The sequence below is a fragment of the Patagioenas fasciata genome, chromosome 3 (assembly GCF_037038585.1).
Source record: "Patagioenas fasciata isolate bPatFas1 chromosome 3, bPatFas1.hap1, whole genome shotgun sequence".
Lineage (NCBI taxonomy): Eukaryota > Metazoa > Chordata > Aves > Columbiformes > Columbidae > Patagioenas > Patagioenas fasciata.
Window position 1 is genome coordinate 94,746,037 of NC_092522.1, and position 22,268 is coordinate 94,768,304.

A 22,268-nucleotide genomic window follows, 5' to 3' on the forward strand; every position below is an offset into this window, starting at 1 on the left:
TTCACTTCCTGGATTACTACAGTAAGCAGCATGTAATTATCATACTGTTCTTATAATTAAGAAAATATTATGAAAAAAATAGTTGCTATTGTCCATACTGAATGCCAAGGGAATCATTTAGGTTTGATCTGCCCCACCAAATACCCTCTCAAAAGCCTGATTTCAAGATGTTTCATTGGATAATGCATAAATACAGCAGTAAGTGTGCACTAGCACTTTTAGAAAACCTTTTAAACATATTTAAAAAAAAAATTAAAAATAGCATGGAAATACTACAGATAAATAATGAATTAGCCTCAGCAAATTATCTACAGAAGAATGTTGGAGTGCAAAGCACTGCACATTCCACTGAAATTTATCTTGAGGTCTGTAAATTGAAGTATTAATTGTTAATGGCTATCCTCAAACAATTAAATTCTCCTTTTAGTTATGAGGCTGTGTTTACATTTCAGTGTTTTGTAAGTAGAGCTAAGCCAGCTTTTTACCTGTGTATTTCAGATGCTGGGGTGAGAGTAGCTACAGAAGCAGAAAACTGAGTTTGGTCTACCTTGGCAAAATTTATTCTCTGCTTCTATGTTAGTTATCATTAATTTAATTAGTCACTGTTTTTTTCCATGTGCCTCTGAGCAGCTCACAGTCCAGCAGTCTGAAACTTGGCTGCAGTGCAACTTCCCTCCCACAGCCCAACATTTTGCAGCTGAAAAGCAGCATCTTTTCTAAAGTGCTCGGGTCTGGTGATAGCGAGTCTTTACCTGAGAGAGGTTCCATTGAGCTTGTTGGTTTTGTTGCAATCCAAACTTATTTTGTGGCGTGACCATCTGTCCCACCATTCCACCTTGAGGTCCAACAACATTTTGAGGAAGTCCCATCACACCAGTTTGTGTTGTACCAGTAAATCCATTGGGCATTCCCATTCCCACCATCACGCCTGTGCTCTGTCCCATGACTGGCACCGATTGTCCCATCATGTTTCCCATCATCCCAGTTGCTGCAGGCACAGGAACTCCCATGGCTGGAAAGCCTTGAAAATGAGTTGATGGTTGTGTGGTAAATGGCATAGAAGACGACCCCATGAACATACCTGTACCAGAGAAGGGGAGACTTCAGAAAAAGCGTTCTGTGATTTTCTCCCCCATCCCCGTAAGTTAGAAGTGGAATAAATGATTTTAAAGGCTAACTTTGTCCAATTGGATGTCAGTGCTGCTAAGTTAGTTTCTGGTCGAAGGAAGAAGTTGCTTAAAACCTATCAGATTGGATATTAGGAAACATTTCTTCCTGGAAAGGGTTGTCAGGCATTGGAACAGGCTGCCCAGGGAAGTGGTGGAGTCACCACCCCTGGAGGTGTTTAAAAGATGTGTAGATGAGGTTCTTAGGGACATGGCTTAGTGCCAGAGTTAGGTTATGGCTGGATTCAATGATCTTAAGGGTCTCTTCCACCTGAAATGATTCTATGATTCTATGAAAAGGAAGAGACTCACCAGCAGGGATTAACTGCCAGTTCTGCAAATCCCTGTGGCGAACCAGAATCTCTTAATCATTGTATTGGAGGTCTTTGTTTTCATACAAACATAGCTAAATTATGAAGATATGACAGCTCTGTAGCGATCCTGGCAGCCTGCTGTTTGCACAGCAGAGACTCAAAACCATAAATGATGAATTAGATGGCAAAAGCTGAATTCACGAATCTTTCAGTAAATTGTATACTTGATAATTTGAACAGCTATAAATAAATTAAAATCACATACTGTTTTTTTCTTTAGCTTCTGTATTATGTTTCAGTAATTTTCTCATTTTTATAAATTGTAAAAATAAAAATCTTCATTTGAATATAGGTAGCAGGGTTACCCAACCTTAGTTTTATATGGGCAGGAGATTACTGTTCCAGGTAAAGCTTAAAAAAGGATTGCACAGAAACCTTTACAAAATGATTTACCTGGAGGATTTTGCTGCTGCATGGTTCCTGTGCCGTACAGTGATAAGATGGAGTCTTTGGAGAGTTGTTTCTTTGTTGACTCTTCGGATTTTGTTGTTTGCTCAGTGAACAGATCAAGATCCCCGGATGCTGCAGACAAGGTGGCAGCTGTTGGTTTAGTGGAAGTGCTCTGGGAAATAAAGGTCAAGACAGACTACTGAATGAAAACGGCAAAAGAGGTTAGGTTAAATATTACTGCACATCCTCCCTCCTGAACCAAATAAAAACCAATTCATTTACAGATCTAAAAAGATCTGATATGACCCAAGACAAAAAAGCAGTGCATATGATATAGAAAGAGGACCAGACCGGACAGAGGTTACAAAACAAGAAAAAACTAAGTTCCTGATCAGCTGCAGGGCAAACACATACAGATTATTCATTCCTATTGCTCCTACATTTTTCAAATCAGTTAGAAGCATAAATCATAAGCTGTAGTTAGATTATGAAAAATAATTAGGAAATCAATGAGGAGATTACAATTTACATCTCATTAATCCTCTCATAGGCAGAACAGATTAGAGAAGAGCTAAAACTACTATTACAACTCAGAGGAACAGTATTTTGGAGAAAAGGCAAAAGTAAAGTTTCAGTTGATCTACTTAATTTCTAAAATACATCGTTTATAACTGGCATAGAGTTCTTGAGCGTATTTCATTTCTTGAGAAAGTATTATTATCTATAACTTACTGTAGACTACAACTGAAAAACTGAAATTCATGCAGGCTGTCAGGCTTGTTTACTGCTCTTGCACCAAAATGTTTTGTAAACAAATGACATCCAGGTGTCTTTCAGGGCTGTTATTTTGTTGCTTATACACAGTTTGCTTGGCTAACTAGGCAATTCACTGCTATCTTGTTGTATTTCTTAAAACACACAACTCATCCTGTTACAAGAGGGAACTTTTAATGCAAATTGATGATATATGCATTGAAGAAGAGCCAGGATTGCAATGCATACCTAAAATATGGCCTTATTTTAGTCCAGCTAAATGATCTCCAACTGCTCAGCATCCACCTGCCTGATCCCACAGAACACATGAATTTCAACTTTATCCTACCCTGAAGGAAGATCCTCCTTGTGCTGCCACCATGAAGGGACCAGATCTGCAACCAGGTCCCTCTGTTCACTGTCACTGTATACCCACGTTTATCAGATGGACAAGAAGCCACCACAACATATTCTCACTTAAAGAAACAACCTCCAAGCTTGTCCTGGTTTTGTCGGCAGGCTGCTGACTGGGCGCTGACATACGGATTTGTACGAATGCCACAATACAAACATTCAACATGCGGCTTCAGAAAACACATCTGACTCTCAAAGTGTTGAAAAGCTTTCAAAAAGCTAAAAAGCTCACTGTTATAAGCTGGAGGAAAAAAAAACAACCTGCAAAACAATTCTGGTACAACTAAATTGCCCAGAAAGCATCAGGAGAAAGGAGTGCAGATTCACGTGGTTGATGGTGAAAAATCTCCAAACCTGCTGTAGAAAGGGAAGAGAAAAAGAACAAGAAGTGGAAACTCTGTGGCAAGTGAATACCCTGCATTTATACACCAGCCAATTTGGGCCAAGTTCACTCGACCTTAGTCAGCAAGGAAGGGCAGGGTACAGAGAGAAAGCAGACAGAAAACCACCAGGAATTGTTCAGCTCCAGTGAAACCTTCTCTCTGGCCAATGTGCAAGCAAACTATCAATTTCCTTCTTAAGTATTGAAAAAGCTACTGCCTCGTGCTTATTACTGACAAAATTTTCTGACTACAAAGCAAAATCAAAGGGGTTTTTTTAATGGGTAGTAGGAAATCCTCTCCATTTGGGACAATTCTTTGCCACTGTTGCATAACCAGTCTTTGAAAATGCCAGAGTCGGACCTAATAACACATTAAAGGAAAAGTACATCCTAAATAGCAGTATTTCTTTGCCTGTATATATATCCAGGAAGTCCGATTATTGCATTATTCCATATTGACACAGTCCTCCCACACACACCTGTCTAAACCAGCCCCTGCACAACAGAAGAGCATAAGACCTGGAGGACTGATCATGTTATGTTTATGTCATGAGATTAAATGTTCCTTTAATGTCTCTTCATTCAGTTTGGTTTTGCAAGATTTGAGAGGAGCCAAAGCACTGAACAAGCACTCCCTGAAGTGTTCACCATCTCAATAAATGGAAGGTAATGCAAAATACTTGGTAAGAAAACAGCAGGTGGCATTCAAGTAAAAAACAAACAAACCCCAAAACAAACATTGACATGATTTTCACATATCTAACATTCTCACACTATCCAAGACCTCTGTTAAAACAAGCCTGGCACACATATAATAGTTTGCTTTTAAGAAAGGCTATACATGGTGCTCTCAGTCATTATAATCATTGAGGGGTAGACTAGATGACCTTTAAAGGTCCCTTCCAACCCAAACTATTCTATGGTTCTACACCAATATGAAACGCCCATCAGGAGGTCAGGGAACACGCTGCTGAGCAGTTTCATGATGTCAGTGTAACAGCATTTTTCAGAGCTACTGGAAGCTATCTCCAATATGCTTCATGTTTAAATATAAATAATTTTAGTCATTGATAGCTCATGTGATTACCTGTGAAAGGTAATACCTACCCAAAGGAAGTTTTCACTGTGAAATAATGGTCAGAAGTGTCAGGACCACAAATACAGTTGCTGAGTCCATCACTTCACACTTCCCATCTGACTACAGAAATAGCATGTGACTGACAAGAAGTTTAGATTAACACGAGACTAAAAATAAGTTCTTTCATTTTGGCTTTTAATTCCTAAAAGAGTGCAAACCAGCAGATAAATATCATGACAGCCTCAATATTTTAAGTTGGTCTGACAGCTGTAGCAGTCCAGATGGTGTTTGCCCATTGCCTCTGTTCCTGTCACTGGGCACCGCTGGAAAGAGCCTGGCTCTGTCACCTTGGTGCCCTCCCTTCACGTGTTTATGTACATCGGTGAGATCCCCCTGAGACTCCTGGCTGAACAGCCCCAGCTCTGTCAGCTTGTCCTCAACAGGAGAGATGCTCCAGTCCCTTCATAATCTTCATGGCCTTCTGTTGGACTCTCTCCAGTATGTCTCTGTCTCTCTTGTATTGGGGAGCCCAGAACTGGACACAGCACCTCAGGGATAGAGGTGAGGCTGACAGGCCTGTAGTTCCCTTGGTCCTCCTTCTAGTCCTACCTGAAGACAGGAGTGACATTCGCTTCCCTCTAGTCCTCAGGCACCTCTCCCAGTTACCACAATCATTCAAAGATGGGGAGGTTAGCTGAGTGCTCCTCCAAAGCCTCCCTTCTCAGAAGCCAGTTTGGGTGGATGTCAAGAGGATGGGACCAGACTCCTTTCAGTGGTGCCCAACAACAGGATGAAGGGCAATGAGCACAGACTGAAGCACAGGAGGTTCCATCTGAATATGTGGAAAAACTTCTTTACTTTGAGGGTTCCAGAGCCCTGGAACAGGCTGCCCAGAGACATTGTGGAGTCTCCTTCTCTGGAGACATTCAAAACCTCCGGAATACATTCCTGTGCCATCTGCTCTAGGTGAAGGTTGGACTAGATGATCTCCAGAGGTCCTTTCCAACCCTAACTGTTCTGCAAGGAGGTGCATTCTGATGTCTACCAGCTATGTTTAGCACCAACACCTTGTTCTTTGAGGCTGAAAGGTACTTGGAAGGAGCTGCAGCTTTCAGCATTTTCTTTGTGCATCGCAAAGCTGCCTTTCTCAGCTACAACAGGCTTGGCAATAGCGCATCTTCCAAACTATCATGGCTGTAAGAGAGGGAGTGGGCCAGGTGCAGGGGTTATGCTACCCTTCCTCGAGGAAAGACAGACGTACGAGTTGTAAGATGAGACAGAAGACAGATTAGCCTGGGAACCAATACTAGTTTTTCTCGACATCCATTCCTGATTTTGAGTATAAAGCTTGAGACCCCGAATTTTTAGGAGCTCTAAGAAGCATCTGCTGTAGCCTTTCCTAAACATCAGCATCATAGAGTAACAAGAGGTCCTTAAAAAGTATGTCTTAAAGGCCAGTAACATGAGAGCACCAAGTAAAAATATATTCAGCAATACCTACTAAAAACCAGAACAAGACAACAGAATGTAAATTTAAAAGAAAACATGAATACTATCACCAGGGTAAGACAGAATCCAGCCTAGCCGGATAACATGAGGGAATCAAAAGGGAAGACCACATTATTTCCTAGTTCTACATCCAAACAGCATGGAAACTTGATGAGGTAAGAAAAATACAACCATTACAGCTAAAGAGTCTCCAGTCACGAGGGTTGAGAAGTGCGCATTCCTCCTGTGTGAATGAACAATTCCCTGAAGGAAAATATGCACGTGTATGCACATATTTACACACACACAAAACTGAATAAATTCTACCTGCGCAGGAGGTACGGCAGCTGCTGGTAAAGGATTAGAGATCATTGGACCGAAGATATCCAGGTCATCATTCAGTGCTGTGACAGCAGCAGTGCCTCCGTTCGTAATGGAAGCTTCAGCTGGACCATCTTAAAAAGACAACAGAATCACATTTAAAGTGAAAATGGTTAATATTTTAACAGCATGAGAATACTTAAAGCTGCCCATTCCCTCCTACCCATCGAAGATGTATTCAATTTCTGAGAGAAGACATTCTTCAGACTGCGATATTGTTCAGATTTTGTAAGAACCTCTTTCCCTACAAAGATGGTATACTAGTGTGCTTCAGAAAAAACAAACAACCGCCACCCAACAAAACATTTAAAAGATTTCCCTAAGGACAACCACGCCAACTTATCAGTATGCATTATTCATTTTTGAAGTGGCTTTTTCAAGAACACCAACGTTTTCTGTGAGAATTTATAAACAGATGAGAATTTAAACTGAGAAGACCCAAATTTACACTGAGAAGGCCCAAACTTTGTAGCCATGTATCAGGCAAAATACACTGATTTCTGTTCTCAAATTAAAATTCGTATTTTAGAATACATAAAGTTATTCTTGATTTGCTAATGTACTCAAGGGTACATAATTAAACTTCCCCCTTTTTCAAAAGCCCTTTGCAGTGACTTTATTCTGTAGCTCCACAGGCCCAGCCCTGCCGGGTGCCCTGGGCTCATGACCCGTAAGAACCCATGGCTCTCGCTTCGTACAGTTCACCTTCTGCAGCCCTGCTGCTCGTAACCATTTTAACACAGGAATATATTTAGTGATCTAAGTGAACGTGAATACGTGCAGGACTAAAAAAAAGGCTGAAGAATTATACTTTTAAGGAGAATTGAAAGAAAATACTTTAAAAGATGTAGGGACAAAAACGTCACAACACATGCTTAAGGAATCAAGCGACCATTCCTCACTTGTTTTTAAGTTGACGAAGTGGAAAAAAATGGCTAATTAGTTTTATTCCTAAGCTTATCACAAATGGGTTGCCATTACGTAGAGCTTGACAAATACAAAGCTGAGTATGGATTCTGATGAACACTATGATCACTGCACAGTGTTAATGGCAAATTTAAGAAAGCTTTTTTAGGCAAAATAAAAAAGTTAAGTTTCAATGTATCCAATACTCTCTGCACAAGTCAGACTTTTCTGGCAGAATAAACTAGCCAAATTAATGCAAGACTCTCTCTCTGACAGAAATATTGCCATGACAACTGGCATGGCATCACGGGAGGATAAATATTCTAAAACGATTGGATTATAGTACACTGAAAAAACTACTACTAAAACCATATAAAAATCTCTACTTCCTTTTACTTGCATGTGTTGTATCCACTGATCTCATTACACAGAAGGAGTTTCTGTAAAGCAAATATTAACTTACCTAGCATCCTAATTAAAGGATCTTTAATTTTTTTTTGAAGCCACACAAACACTCATAGGTAGCTAACTTCAAATACACACATCAGAAACTTCAGACGTACATTTACAAACTAAAATATTCCAAATTTAAAACACCACAGAACACTTTAAAACTTTAAAAAGCATCAAGGACATTACAAATATTTACTATATATTGAAGAAAAACAGTCACTTCCTCCTAAGTGAGGAAGTTATCTTACAGTGTCCTACACCCATGACAGTTATCCTCCTGTATGAAAAGATCCATTTCAAGAGGAGAGGTTAATCACTGGAACATCAGCAATAGCAGCTCAGTGCTAACACAAGCAACACATGCCTTACTGCCACAGAGAAACACGAAAGGCTGAAAGCAGATGTGAGGTTTAGGCTTATTAAAGTTTCTAGAACTCTAATGAGGACACGGAAGTGGTACAATTAGTAAAGAGCACAGTCAATATACCTAATTTAATTAAATCAAATCGTTGGAAGCTTCCACCAATTATTTAAAATAATACTGTTCCATCTCTCACATAATTGCAGTATTCTTTCCCATCTGCTAAGGAACAATTGCAGAAGAATCAGTATTTTATTTTCCTAAGACAAGAGATGTAATGGACTTTACTACTTGGAAAGAAGTTCTTTTGCTCTCCTCTACCTTTCTATTTAAGTATTTGCTAAATAGCAAGACCAGTCACGCTGCATGTAGAATATTGTAACTTTTTATTATTTTGTTCTGTCATATGCAAACTCACTGCAGTTCTGGGAGCTGGAGACTATCTTTCCCAGTAGTCCAGGACATTGACAGGATAAAACAAGATATCAGAAACTGTAAGAAGCAACAGTCCCTTCACCAGCCTGGAAATCACTTGACTGAGGAGACCATCACAGGAGACCTGACAAGATTTTTGCCCATTAACTCATCTGAGAAGTCACTGCATTCTGAAACAATCCATTCCAAAGATCACCGCTCATTTCTGTCTGCCTTCAAACCCTGATGGAAGGTAGCCCTGCTTTGGCTGCCTTGCATGAAAGTACTTTTTATTTTAAAGATAAAGACTGTTACCACTGCATATGTGAAAACTTGACACAGAAGTAATGCATGTCAAAATCCAACAGTGTGGAACAGTCAGCAGTTACCGCCACCCATGCGTATGCAGCCTCTCTTACTGCAGGGATGCTAGCCTTTGTGCCTTAATACACATAGGTGATGTGGCACAGCTATAGCTGCTATAGAAACCACAACTTTGAACTGATCCCGGTATATGTAAAATCCCCAGTATATTTTTAAAGCACTTACTGCACCTTGTTCATATAGGGAATTATGAAACAACCAAGCAGAAGGGTGCAGGTTTGCAGTTCTCTGGGAGCTCTGTGCTTGCTTTTCTCACTACTTCAGATGCACAAATTATTTTATACCCTAATTTAGTAGCAAGCATAAACAATAGCTTAGTATTTGCTAATTCTCAAACCCACTCCACATCAAATTCTGCATGGGAGCAACAGCAAACAGACCCAGTAACAAGGAAAAAAATACCTTGGTGGCAGGGATGTGAGAAGCAAAAGTGAGTAGCATTCACAAGAAACTGAACCTCAGCAAGTATTTATTACCCAAAATTGTGACAAGTTTGTGATGATAACTGCTGTCTGCAAGAACTAATAAAGACCCAAGAACTCCACAAAGGCAAAATGACCATGGGAATGGCTTGGCAATATTAGATCTTCTGCGCTGAGCAAACAGTGAGTAGCTTGAACAAGGACCACAGGAGTGAAGTAGCCACCTCAGCCAATTTTATTACTATGTCATGATTTGACCAGTGGGAGGATTGCCATTCCAACGGTTCTGAAAAGCAAAGTTACAAACTCATCTGTGGTTATGACAAAGCTATTTACATCTTGGCTGCGAAGGTCTCCTCCTTCCCTTATTTTTGATCCGATGAATGGAAGCCAGTGGACAGCAAAATGACCACATGTATGATCTGACCCACTGTTCCATCCACACCTGTGCTTTAAGATGTGTGTAAATAAATACACTGGTAAATTAAGTAACAAGCTTCTTTTGAGGTCATTCTGCAGACAGGCAGTTCCACCATCTCCCCAAAGGTTCACTGTTTCAGATAAATTTAGGAATGAACAGTGCATAATTTTCATGCAAAAGGATTGTCTGGAATTAATAATTTAATGATCTCATTTTCTCCGTGAGGCACATGTATTAATAAAAATCTCTACTGTCATATTCCAAAGTGGTTCAGTTTCCCTGAATGAAAAAAAGTTTAACATATAAGATGGAAAATTTAAACATAATTTACTAAAACAGGCATTTCACATATTTACAACATTCATGAGGGAACACATTTGCAAGAGCATAATATTTTTCAAGTATTTAATATGCTGCTTATAAATTAATACTATGAAAACCAGGTTTTTGCTAGATCCCTTCTGTAAGAGTATTATTTGGTAATGTACATAACCTTTCATCTCTTACTGAATTTTGCATTAAAAATAAATATTTCCCTGTCTGCATGAGTGCAGAAACCAGACATTTTGAATTACTCTTTATGAGGCAGTCTAAAGTCCATATGAATAGTGCTAACAGGTGGATCCTGTCTTACTGATTCTCAAACATGTAATGGTTGGAATATTCATATTTATTAAAAAGCAACTCTGAAAACATATTCCTCCCATGAAACAAAAAGATTTCGTAAAGAACTAAACTTCAGAATACAGAAAAAACCTAAGAGTGTTTTCACTCCAGTTTATCACTTGTAGAAATATTAGTATCTTCATTTAAATATATATATGCATGCAGGAATACAAATATTTCTATTTCAGCATAACAGTTCACACTTATATAGAGATTACAGATAATTGCAACTTCAATGCACCAGGTCATGGATAAGGAAGCAGTTCTTCCCTTCCTTCCTCATTTTAAATTATTTCTGTAGTAAAATAAAGATACTCCAGCAGAGTTCTGAGTTCTACATTATTCTAAGTATATTACTTTTCATTCAGCTTGTGCTTAAACTTAAAACTGATTAGAAGAGGTGGCGTGTATTTGACAGAAGGAAACATGGCTGTAGTCTTTCCATGGAACAGGTGAAAATCAGACTAAGTTACATAGGCCTGTCTGAATATTTTGAGACATGCATAGCTTCGACCACCACAGAATTACTTCGAAACAGATAACTTGTCCTTCCATCACTTATCTGGAGGACAGATCCATCGCTAGGTATGAAGTGTCAGGTGTGGCACAAGTTGTTGCAGTGAGAGCACAGCCCAGGCAGAGCGTCCACCCTTGGTCAGAGAAGGTAATGTGGGGAGTCAGTAGCTGCTGTTCTTCATTGTTGCTCCTGCCTGTGGTCCCAAAACTGCTCTTCTTACAATTTATGACAGAATATGTGACTGCTGTCTGCTATACTGTCCAAAGCAGATGGTGCTTCTAATGTCAGATTAGGAAGTCTTGCTTACATTTGACAGCAGAAGCAAAAGCTATTTAGCAGGATGTATTTAGTGAGTGAGGGGTTTCAGTGATGTAAGCCTTTGCAGTGCTTTTCTGTATATATTTTATTAGTGCCTGACATGATGATTTCCAATTCAGTGCTGCCTTTTGTTATGAAAGCTTTCATATATACCATTAATCCATGGTATATTTATCTGCACCAGCAATGAGAATAGCCATCAGAAGAGCTTCACAGGGACAGCAAGAAAAGGAAAGAGCAAGGAAGATCTGCTCTTAAACTTTGCGTTATGTTTCTGAAACTCATTTTCTACCCAGTAAACTATTTACAAGAACTTCTAAGCTGCCATGTATTTTTATATATACAATCATTTATGACAGCCATACCAAGACTTGCAATAGAGGAAGAATATGCATATTATTATTTATTACACCAAATTACTAGAAAGGCAGAACTGAGAGAAATAGTTCAATACTTAAAACCAAAAAACTGGGGCAAAGATATAAACAAAGCTTGTCTGTCCAAAATGATTGTAGAATTTTTTTATTGCATTAGTAAAATTTTATTTATTACTAAAACCTTTGCAGAATTGACAAAGTATTCATAGGAAGGCCATTTTTATATAATACTTCTTAAAATAAAATGTGGAAAGCCAGAAAGCTAACAATGCTGTATGCCTCAAGTGGCTGTAAATGTTGTCAGTTTGAGTAGATACATTGCTTACCTAAGCATAATCTTAACATAGCAGCAATACTATAAATGCTAACATGTTTACAAGCTCAAGAAGTGGGCCCATGAGAACATCATGAGGTTCAGCAAGGCCAACTACAAGGTCCTGCACCTGGGTCAGGGCAGCCCCTGGTATCAGTACAAGCTGGGGGATGAAAGCAGCCCTGCTGAGAAGGACTTGGGGGTACTGGTGGATGAAAGGGTAGACATCAGCTGGCAATGTGTGCTTGCAGCCCAGAAGGTCAATTGTATCTTGGGCTGCACCAGAAGGAGCATGCCCAGCAGGCGGAGGGAGGTGATTCTGCCCCTCTGCTCTGCTCTGGTGAGACCCCACCTGGAGTCCTGTGTCCAGCTCTGGAGCCCTCAGTGCAGGAAAGACATGGACCTGTTGGAGAGGGGCCAGAGGAGGCCACAAAAATTATCAGAGGGCTGGAACAGCTCTGCTGTGAGGACAGGCTGAGAGAGTTGGGGTTGTTCAGCCTGGAGAAGAAAACAATCTGGGAAGACCTTATTGAGGCCTTTCAGTACTTAAAAGGGGCCTATAAGAAAGAAGGTGACAGACTTTTTAGTAGGGCCTGTAGTGACAGGACAAGGGGTAATGGTTTTAAACTAAAGGAGGGGAGATTCAGGCTAGGCATGAGGAAGAAATTTTTTACAATAAAGGTAGTAAAACACTGAACAAGTTGCTAGGAGAGATGGCAGATGCCCCATCCCTGGAAACATTCAAGGCAGGGCTGGACAGGGCTCTGAGCAAACTGATCTAGTTGAAGATGTTCCTGCTCATTGGATGGGGGTTGGACTGGATGACTTTTGAAGGTCCCTTCCAACCAAAACTGTTCTGTGATTCTGAGTCTACAATCTATATGTGCATATATGATATTTATGTACTTATAAATGTATCTTTATAATTTCTTCAATGTAGCTTTCCAACTGACAACCAACTGTGCTGCTTTGATACTTACCAAAGAGTACCGGCAAAACTACAGCGTGTTTCAAAGCAGTATATTTCATGATGGCAACCACATAGAATTACATGAAAATTTGCAAACAGTTTAATGAGTTATGGAGCTGTAATAACTTGAAATTCTACGCCCTGCCCTTCCAAGTGGTAAGAGTTTCATTCATGGGTGGTTCATGGTTGCAGACATGTAGGGATTTCAAATTGGGTCCATCTTTTTGAAACATCCCGTACGTTTCTCAGTTATGCAACATTCAGCTACAACTCATACCATGATTCAGTTCTCAAAACTTCACAGAATTCCTTCAGAGAATATTTCCCCCACACAAGCAGATACACAGCTTTCAGTGTATCATACTTCACACGGGGTCATGCCAGGTGAATGCCCCACACATCACATTCAGTTAATACCAACAACAATAAATTTCTATTCTTCTGGTCATTCATTGTAACTTATTACAATGGTTATCGGAGAATGTACAACTGTCTGTTTTATGAAGGGCACATCTAAATATGGTAAATGATGCAGAATATGTAAAATGCACTTTCGTTTCTTCTGGTAATTCTGTAAGGTAATAGAGTTGTTTTTTGTTTTTTGTTTTTTTTCTGTGAGTTTGGATGTTGAAATAATTTCTACATGCCATACATTAGCAAGCAGAATGATCCAAAATTGCCTGTGTAATATTCCAATAACAGATTCCCACTATCGTACATAGCTATCATACAATTTTTTACAAGTATTTTAAAAAACTGTATTTACACCAATCTGGCGTAAGTGGAGACACCTACCTTGTAAGACAGAACTCCAAAAAGGAGCATGGAGTGCCAGCTTAACATCAGATATGAAAATACAGCACAGCTGAAGAAATACAGTTTACACGCTGTGACTTTTGAACTGAAAAATGTTTCCTATAACTCTATTAAAATTAATGTTATAAAATTCCCAGATTATTGATTTTAGCATCAATTTTAAGTGCCTATTTTTTTTCAATAGCGCACTCTTTCAGAGTGGATAAGATCCAACTAATTTTAGACATTAAAAATCAGCTTCAGTTTCAGCGCACAGAAACAGTCTGTGATTTCTCAGGGCTTTGGAAGAGAATGAAGAAATTTGGCGTTGCACAGCAAGAACATGAACACTATTGCTTGTCTAGAATCTAAGATTATTTGGCTTGTACATGTCCATTTCCTCACCTTTCTGTGTGTGTTGAACTAAAATCTACTCTGAAACAAAAGGCCAAGAGCCACAAATGTTTATGCAGCTGGGTCATTAAGAAGTGAATATACAAACGGTATCTCAATAATAAACCCCCTGAACAAGAACTCAAGGGAACCACATGAATCTATTTTAAAAGGCTCCGAAGAAACAGAAACATGATAGTACAGTCATTGAGGATATTATGCCTCCTTTGCTATTACAAGATTTAAAGATACAATCTGCCTACGCGTATTACCTTGAGAATTTTGCAACTTGTAAAGAAAAATAAAAAACAATTTATTTTTAGAAAACTATCTTTTCTAGCTACAATTGCCACTGGGTAACTCCTATCTCACAGGATGTTTACCTTCTCATGAGACCACTATTAAAACCCAGTTGAGATAAAAAGAGCAATGATCCAAAGGTTAACTCCCTACCCAAAGCTAGCACTGAGGTTTACTCAAGAAAACAGTTTGCAAGAGGATGGGCTGCTTTGAAAGCCAAAATTATTCTAGCATGAATTGTGATCCATTAAAATTAATTCATGTGCTATCACAAGCAATTCTGATCTGCCCTAGTAAAAGTTACTACTGTTCTTCATTTGCAGAAATGAAGACCTAAGAGAATGAATCCTAATTAGAAACATGTCCAGTCAGTAAGAAGAGCGAGCTGTGCAATCATATCAATTTTAATAGTGTTTGATATGACATATCAAACATTTTAATCAGCAGCGCACCGCTGCGGCAACAAAGGCAAATGGGATTCTGGGCCACGTCTGCAGGGGCATCCCTGGCTGAGACAGACGTGATCATCCCACTCTGCTCAGCACTTGCCAGGCTGTGCCTGGAGTCCATGCCCGGTTCTGGTGCCCAGAATGCAAGAAAGATGTGGACAGACTGAGGAGAGTCCAAAGGAGGGCCACAAAGGTGGTCAGAGGGCTGAAGAACCTGCCCTGTGAGGAAAGACTGAAGGAGTTAGGTCTTTTCTCCCTGGAGAAGAGAAGGTTCAGGGGGGATCTCATCACAGTCTGCCAGTACTTAAAGGGCAGTTATTATACAAAGGGACCAAGGTTCTCTCTTCACAAGGATCCACGTGGAGAAGACAAGGGGCAACAGGTACAAGTTGCACCAGTAGAGGTTTCACCTCCATATTTTTTACAGTGAGATCAATCACTGGAGCGACCTCCTCGTGGATGTGGTGGGGCCCCCATCACTGGAGGTTTTCAAGCTGCCATCGGACAGGATGCTGGATGATCTCACACAGGCTCCCTTGCCCGCAGGCTGGACAAGATCATCTTTCCAGGTCCCTTCCAACCTGGGCTATTCTATGGTTTCATAATATATTGGGTTGAAAACTTTCTTCTAACACTATGTAATACTCTTCCTTTAAATACCATCAGAAATAGTCTACTGCAGGCATTAATTAAAAGACAACTCTCCAAATGAAATATGAAATATGCAGGTCTACTCTCGTTAATACGTATCTCACTTGCAGCTCAGTGGATTCCAAGTGCTACTACCTCATTACACTGCCTTTCAATTTATTTAAAAGATCTTTAAACACTCCCTCCTGTAAAACTATGGTTTTTTAACAAACAGATTATAAACTTTGCCCTTTGTATGTCTCACAAAAGCAGCACATCTGTTGAGCACTAATTATAAGACTCTTTCTTTTGCATTTAACATCTGAAGTTACCCTAAGAAATCCAAGTCATTATAGTATCATAAAACAGTGTTACCAGACTCTTTTCAAATCATGACTAAAAGGACACAGAAGCCTAGCAATCTCAAAATCACATATTGATTAAATTTTAGTTCTTAATTAAGTTGTTGGTTTGGCAAAGGAAAATAAAGGAGAATTAGCTTTCCATCAACTCTAATTACCCTTTTTTTTTTTAATAGGTTCATTCTACATGCATAATCTAACTTCTACTGTGTTAATGAGATTTGCTTGTCTATGGTAGCAGATTACTTGAAACAAGATACAGACCACAACACATACATAACTAGTACAAACATAGTATTTTACAGCTATTCTACATCCAGAGGGAAAATAACATGCATTTTGAATGATAGTGTGAATTTTAAAACAGAGAAGCCATTTATTGTTTTGTTGCAACATTATTCGTACACTAAACCCAGAAATTTTTAAAAAACAAAATATTCTTCTACAAAGTCAAATTTTTAGAAAAATTACATTTAAGAATAAGCAGCCTCCTCCAATATTCTGTAAAAAATATGTAGAAATTTAAGCATAACTATTATATTAATTTACATTAATATATACTCTTAATATCCACTCTCAACACTTAGAAAATTTTCATAACACTGAACAATAAAAGGCAAGAATCATTATTGAAACATATAATTATTCCAGTTCCATTTTAAGAGTCTACCCAATGAAAAAACACACAGTAACACCACATAAAAGACAGATTTTATAACTATGGTCTTCAACAAGCAGAGAAAAAAAAAATAAAAACACAACAGTATGGCCAGACAGTACAAATCAAATTATTTGGGTCCAAACCAGTTTATTTACAAGACAAATACACAGTTACCTGCCAGTCGGAAAACAAAAAGGTATAGTAGGTAAAAACGAATGATGGTCACAGTCAGTACACAACACTGAAATGCCCAGTGTATTAAGTTTTAGAACATACTAGTCAGCTGCAGTCAGTTTACTGTTCTTTTAACTATATAGCAATTTTATGATATAAGTTACTTTACAGATATACAATTCAGATGAACTCAGCATTTTCATTAAAAAGTACATTTGTTCCATAAACATTGAAATACCATAATCCACAAGCCCTTTGAAGATCACTTTGATAACTTCTCCTTCCCACAGGAGCTCATTACTCTCCTTAGCAAAACACAAGTATTGATATACCCAGATCCCTATGGCATTTTCCTTTATAGTTTCAAATCCATAGACTCAATCTTATAGTTTGCAAATTCATTCAATTATCAGTAAGCACAGAGAAAATAAAAGTATATCTATTAAAATACAGAATAATGGATCTGTGTTCAACTGAAAAACAGTTAATTTTTTACTGCTTACCCAGTCCTAAAAGGTCAATAGTGGGTTCTGATGACTTTTTTGGACTGGCTTTAGCTTCTGATTGCTGATCCTCTTTCTTCTGTGGCTTTAAAGGAAAAAACAAAACAAAATACAAATAACCTTTCTGAAAAAGACAGAGTGCTTAAAAAATTCTCATTGAAGATGCTGCTCCAGTATCAGAAGTAGAACCCCTTTTCTATATTTGTAATGAAATGAGTTGCAGTTATGGTCATAATGGACATGGCACAGGACTGTAAAATTTATCCTTATACCTTCACTTGTATGTGATAAATTTTTAAATAAATCTAAGTTCCAGGACAGGTTAAAAATACACTGAAATCTTAAACTAAACCACTACATATCATGCACTAGGCAAAAGTTGTCCATAATTTGGTTTGTTGACTAATTTGAGCACCCAAACTATACAGTTTTGTAGCACTAATGGGAAAGATCTTCCAAGTTTTTAAAAGCTTAAATTTAAAAATTAGAAGCAGACTAATTACAGTATTTAGCCTCCCTGAAAAGAACATGTACAGAACATGCAGACTTTATAGATGCTAAGCACCAATGGTAACAATCTGTGTTCGTGATCACTGTTCCAGTGGTCCACCACCCTCTGGGTGAAGAACCTTCTCGTAAAGTCCAGCCTCAGAGATGCAATGAACTGAACTCCATTTCCGCAGCTACAGGGAACAGATCTCTTCCCACTCAGACCGGTCCTTGCCAGCTCCCCCAGAAATACTTGCTTCCTCTTGCCAAAAATCCTTGTACCTTGTTCAAGACCAAAATTGTTTGGGAAACTCCCTGCTGGAAAAATATTCCATGGATTCCTGACTCTATATTGTGCTACAACTTTCATCTTTAAGTATGTGATCTGAAGAAAAGCACACTGATTCCAAATGCTACTCTATATTGCAGAAAAAACTGCCTTGTATTTGGTATTAGAAGAAAGTATAGTTTTTGCAAGTAAATTTTTGCGTATCAAGAATTTCTTACAAGCGACCATTCAAAATACAATTTTCTACAACTAACCATACCTTGGTAAATATGCCATAAAACTTAAACTATTATTACAAACACCAATCAGAATTAACAGTGAGTATTTCAGAACAGAATTTATCATACAAATTTGCACATTTGGTTCTCTCCAACTCAGTAAGGAACACCAGGGGTCACAGAAGCTGTAAACAGAAGCATTTCTGACACATTGCTTGATTTCATGAAACTAACTTTTTTTTTTTTGCTTAAACAGCTTAACAATTCTGAATATAGAACAACTTATTTAAACTGAAGAGCAAAACTGTTAGAATTATATTAAATATGTAAGTTTTCATTACTCCAGATTAGTTTTATGATGAGTACCTGAAAGCACAAGTTTGAAATAAATGAAGCTTGACAGGGTTGGTTTAGAATGCAAACTTTTCACAGAAACCAAAACACTTTTGCGTACATCAGTAAGAACTAAACAGCTAGAGTTCAAACAGCTCATTCTTTTATTTAATATTCTTACAGTAGCAAATTAATCTCATTACCTAAAATAAAAATTTGAAAATATAGTAGGAATAATCTACTTAGGTGCTCTGCTTTGTCAAATGAACATTTTCAATAATTATTAAATGCAGACTTCTGTTTCATCATTCTCCAAATAGGGGAGGCAATGAAGATAAGAAGTATACAAATCTGAATTTCTATTAAAATAAGATACTTTAAGGTACCCTTTTCCAATATCATTACTATAATTCTTGATCAGCAGTTTCTTTCCCATTTTGCTCCCTTGCCAGTACTTCAGAGCTAGTTACTTTAAAAAAGACTGCAAAATTATTTTCAGGCTTGTTAGTACAGCAAGTATTTCTAGATGTTAATACTGCATTCATTTCCTTGATGGAGATCTTCTCCTCAAAGCACTATTCAGCTCCTTTACAGCTACACAGTTTTTACCAATGCACTAACCTTCAGTCTGAAAAATGGAAAAAACCTATTAGTCATCTAACAATTTATTGGCACTTGGTCTCTGTAATAGTGGTCAATATTCATCAGCTATATGGAACAAGACCAACCTTCCCCTTGCCCTTAATTTTACCTGCAACACTATGTTGTTCCCCTCAGTCTGTCACCATAACGAACACCAGCTGCTGGAATTTCCTACCCTCCTGTCTGAGACTTCAAACAATTTTAAAATTCAGTACGCCTTTATTTCTGGTTAAGATGTCGCATGTCACATATGAAGGCCTTTGTGCAAATTCAGAAGGCACTTGGTTTGGTGCCTAAGGTCTGACATAATTCAGAGATGGACAGGGACTTCTCAAAAGTCACCTACACTTAGGTGTAAATTAAATAAGGCTGGCACTAATGAGACGAGTTAGAACAAGAAACTTGCCTGCACACAACTATTCTTAATTATAAAGTACCTAAATAAGCCCCCTTTACCATGCTGTTTCTTACAACAGTCTTGTTCTCTCTTTGGGCCCACAAATGTTGGGCTACCTGGCTGTACTGTGGTCACTTGAAGAAGGTGCAATGAAAAGCAACGCCCTCCTAATGCGCTGTGCAGCAGAGAACATGCCAGATTTCTGGGGCTGCAGCAGAGGAGCTCCAGAGCTCCCTTCCAGCCTATATAATTCTGGCACAAACAAGGTGCTGAAACTTTAGGAAAAGAACAAAAAGGGAAGTCATACTGGAGCCACTTGAAATTTTTATACCAAATCATAAAGACATACGTGATGCTTTATTTCTTTTTAGTAGTTTTGCTCCAACAGGCCTCATACATGACTAAGCTTTATGTAGAATGGTCTTTTGAGATGTTAAAGCTAAATGTTGCACACAGTGAGCACGGAAGTGTGCAACAGGCAAAAAACTGCATAACGAGGCAGTGACATTTCTTAAATTTAATATTTAATTCAGTGCTTCACTTTATCTAAAAATTACTGCATTTTGTAGCAGTGCAATATACCATGACAAATGCTTGGGAATCCTGCTGCACTAAGATTCATCTCAGTTTCTATTACTAGTCTGCTTGACTCCTGCAGCAATTATTTTTCACTACTGACACCAGCACTAGATAAAATATTCTTTGTCAAACCCCCTGGAAAAGGCTGCATAAAAATAGGGGACTAAACAATACCAAATTAACTAAAAATAGCATTAAAAATCTGCTATTAAAAAGCCAAGTGGAAGGGAACAGGCACACAAATTTGTGCATTGTTTTTCAAGCGGAGCCTTGAGGTCATTGGGGCTACTATTTTTTACAACATTCAAGGTTAGCTTAGCAACATACACAGTTTTACTAGGTAAGTATGTGATCATAGCAATTCCCAGATACATTTACTTCGGGTTGTATATTAACAGATTCTCATTCAAAATTATTTTTATGGTACTAGTACCTTCTTCTGAAACACTGTCCTCGCGAACAGCACAGCATCAACACATCTTTGATATATACAGACCTTAACTTCCCATTTTTCACAGTTGCCATCAATAGCCACTACACTATACTTCAAGGCTGTCCTCACTTTGGAGTATCTATTGAAACCAAGCAATGTCCTCTGCCATAAATTATTCAGAGATTACTGAAAATAGTTCATGTGCAAATATTATTGAATTAAAAGCCAGAATAAGCTTCAGGTCGAGGGCAGTGACCCTTCCCCTCTGCTCAGCACTGATGAGGTCACACCTGCAGTGCTGTAATCCAGTTCTGGGCTCCCCAGTAGAAGAGAGACCCAAACATACTGGAGAGAGTCCAACAAAGGGCCATTAAGATGATTCATGTACTGAAGCATCTCTGATACGGGTTGAGAGATCTGACACTGTTCAGCCTGGAGAAAAGAAGTTTCAGCGAGGTCACATCAATGTATACAGATATATGAAGCAGAAGCTGGAGCCAGGCTATTTCCAGTGGTGTCCAGTGACAGGACAGGGGCAATGAGCACAAACTGAAACACAGGAGGCTCCCTCTGGACACCAGGAAACTTTCACAATGAGGGTGACTGAGCACTGGCATGGGCTGCCCACAGAGGCTGTGGAGTCTCCATCCTTGGTCTGGACAGGAGCTCGGGCAACCTGCTCTAAGTGACACTGCTTACACAGGGAGCTGGACACCACGATGTCCAGAATTCCCTCCCAACCCCAACCATTCTGCGATTCTGTGATTCCCTCAAGTGACAGAGCACACAGGAATTGTCAGCTATTTTATTCACTCCTGGCAGCTGTTTTTGCCGAGGCTGAAGGCCTTTCATGCTTTCAGGTACCCCAAGTAATAATCTCTTAATTTTCCCAGTGGAAGGGGCTAAAAGCAACCTTCTCTGGAATACTGTGGTTTCTCAGGGGCTCAGCCATCTTTCTGGTGTGACGCCTAACACATCGAAACAATGTTTCAGGATTGGTTTTGGAGAAACAAGCCCTTTCTTTGTAAGGTGATCATTCCTCCTGACTGGATTTTGTCTCATCTGTATCCACCACAGCCTGCTCCTGAAGCTCTGAGGGATCATTTTACCAGCAGCTCTTCAGATTGCTTCAGCAATTAAGTGCAAGTATCTTCTGCAGGAATATTATGCAATATTCATACTCCATACTTAATAAAGTTAAACTGGGAAAAATAATCAAGTTCTGCTGCAGGAGAGATAACAGTTGCTATGAGGATCCCCTGAGAGGCATATCATGCTGACAGTATGGGAAGGTGAGTGCAGAACACGAATCAAGAAGGAAGGGCCTACGGTCAAGGCTAGATTTTTCTTCTGTTGTCTGATTGGAATTTCTATTTTTATTCTTCTGAAAAGACTGTGTGGTACATAGGATACTAAGGCAAATGCTACTCCTTCATAAAATATCTGAATTTTGACTTAATACTTAGAAGGTAGACTAAACGTTAAAATATTAATTACATGGATAACATTTTCCTAGGACCTGTATTTACGACATTTTATTAAAAGTGTATAAATGTATGTGGCTGTGCACTAAAAATTGATAAAGTTGCTATCATCGAAACAATTCCCTCCAAATTTCTGCTGTGATACAGTTATCATTTTAGTATCCAGTGATGACTGACTCCCAAATCAAG

General features: G+C 38.8%; 1 protein-coding gene across 2 annotated transcripts in view; it reads right to left on the reverse strand.

Annotated features, from left to right (window-relative positions):
• SMAP1 (small ArfGAP 1) overlaps positions 1-22,268 on the reverse strand; it is a 93,694-nt gene that overhangs the window by 2,613 nt on the left and 68,813 nt on the right. For both annotated transcript variants that reach the window (XM_065833576.2, XM_065833575.2), the window contains 4 exons: positions 17,216-17,300; positions 6,373-6,500; positions 1,934-2,102; positions 753-1,081 (listed from right to left, as the gene is read on the reverse strand). In XM_065833576.2, the coding sequence (XP_065689648.2) occupies positions 753-1,081; positions 1,934-2,102; positions 6,373-6,500; positions 17,216-17,300 (711 nt within the window). The remainder of the gene's footprint in view (positions 1-752; positions 1,082-1,933; positions 2,103-6,372; positions 6,501-17,215; positions 17,301-22,268) is intronic.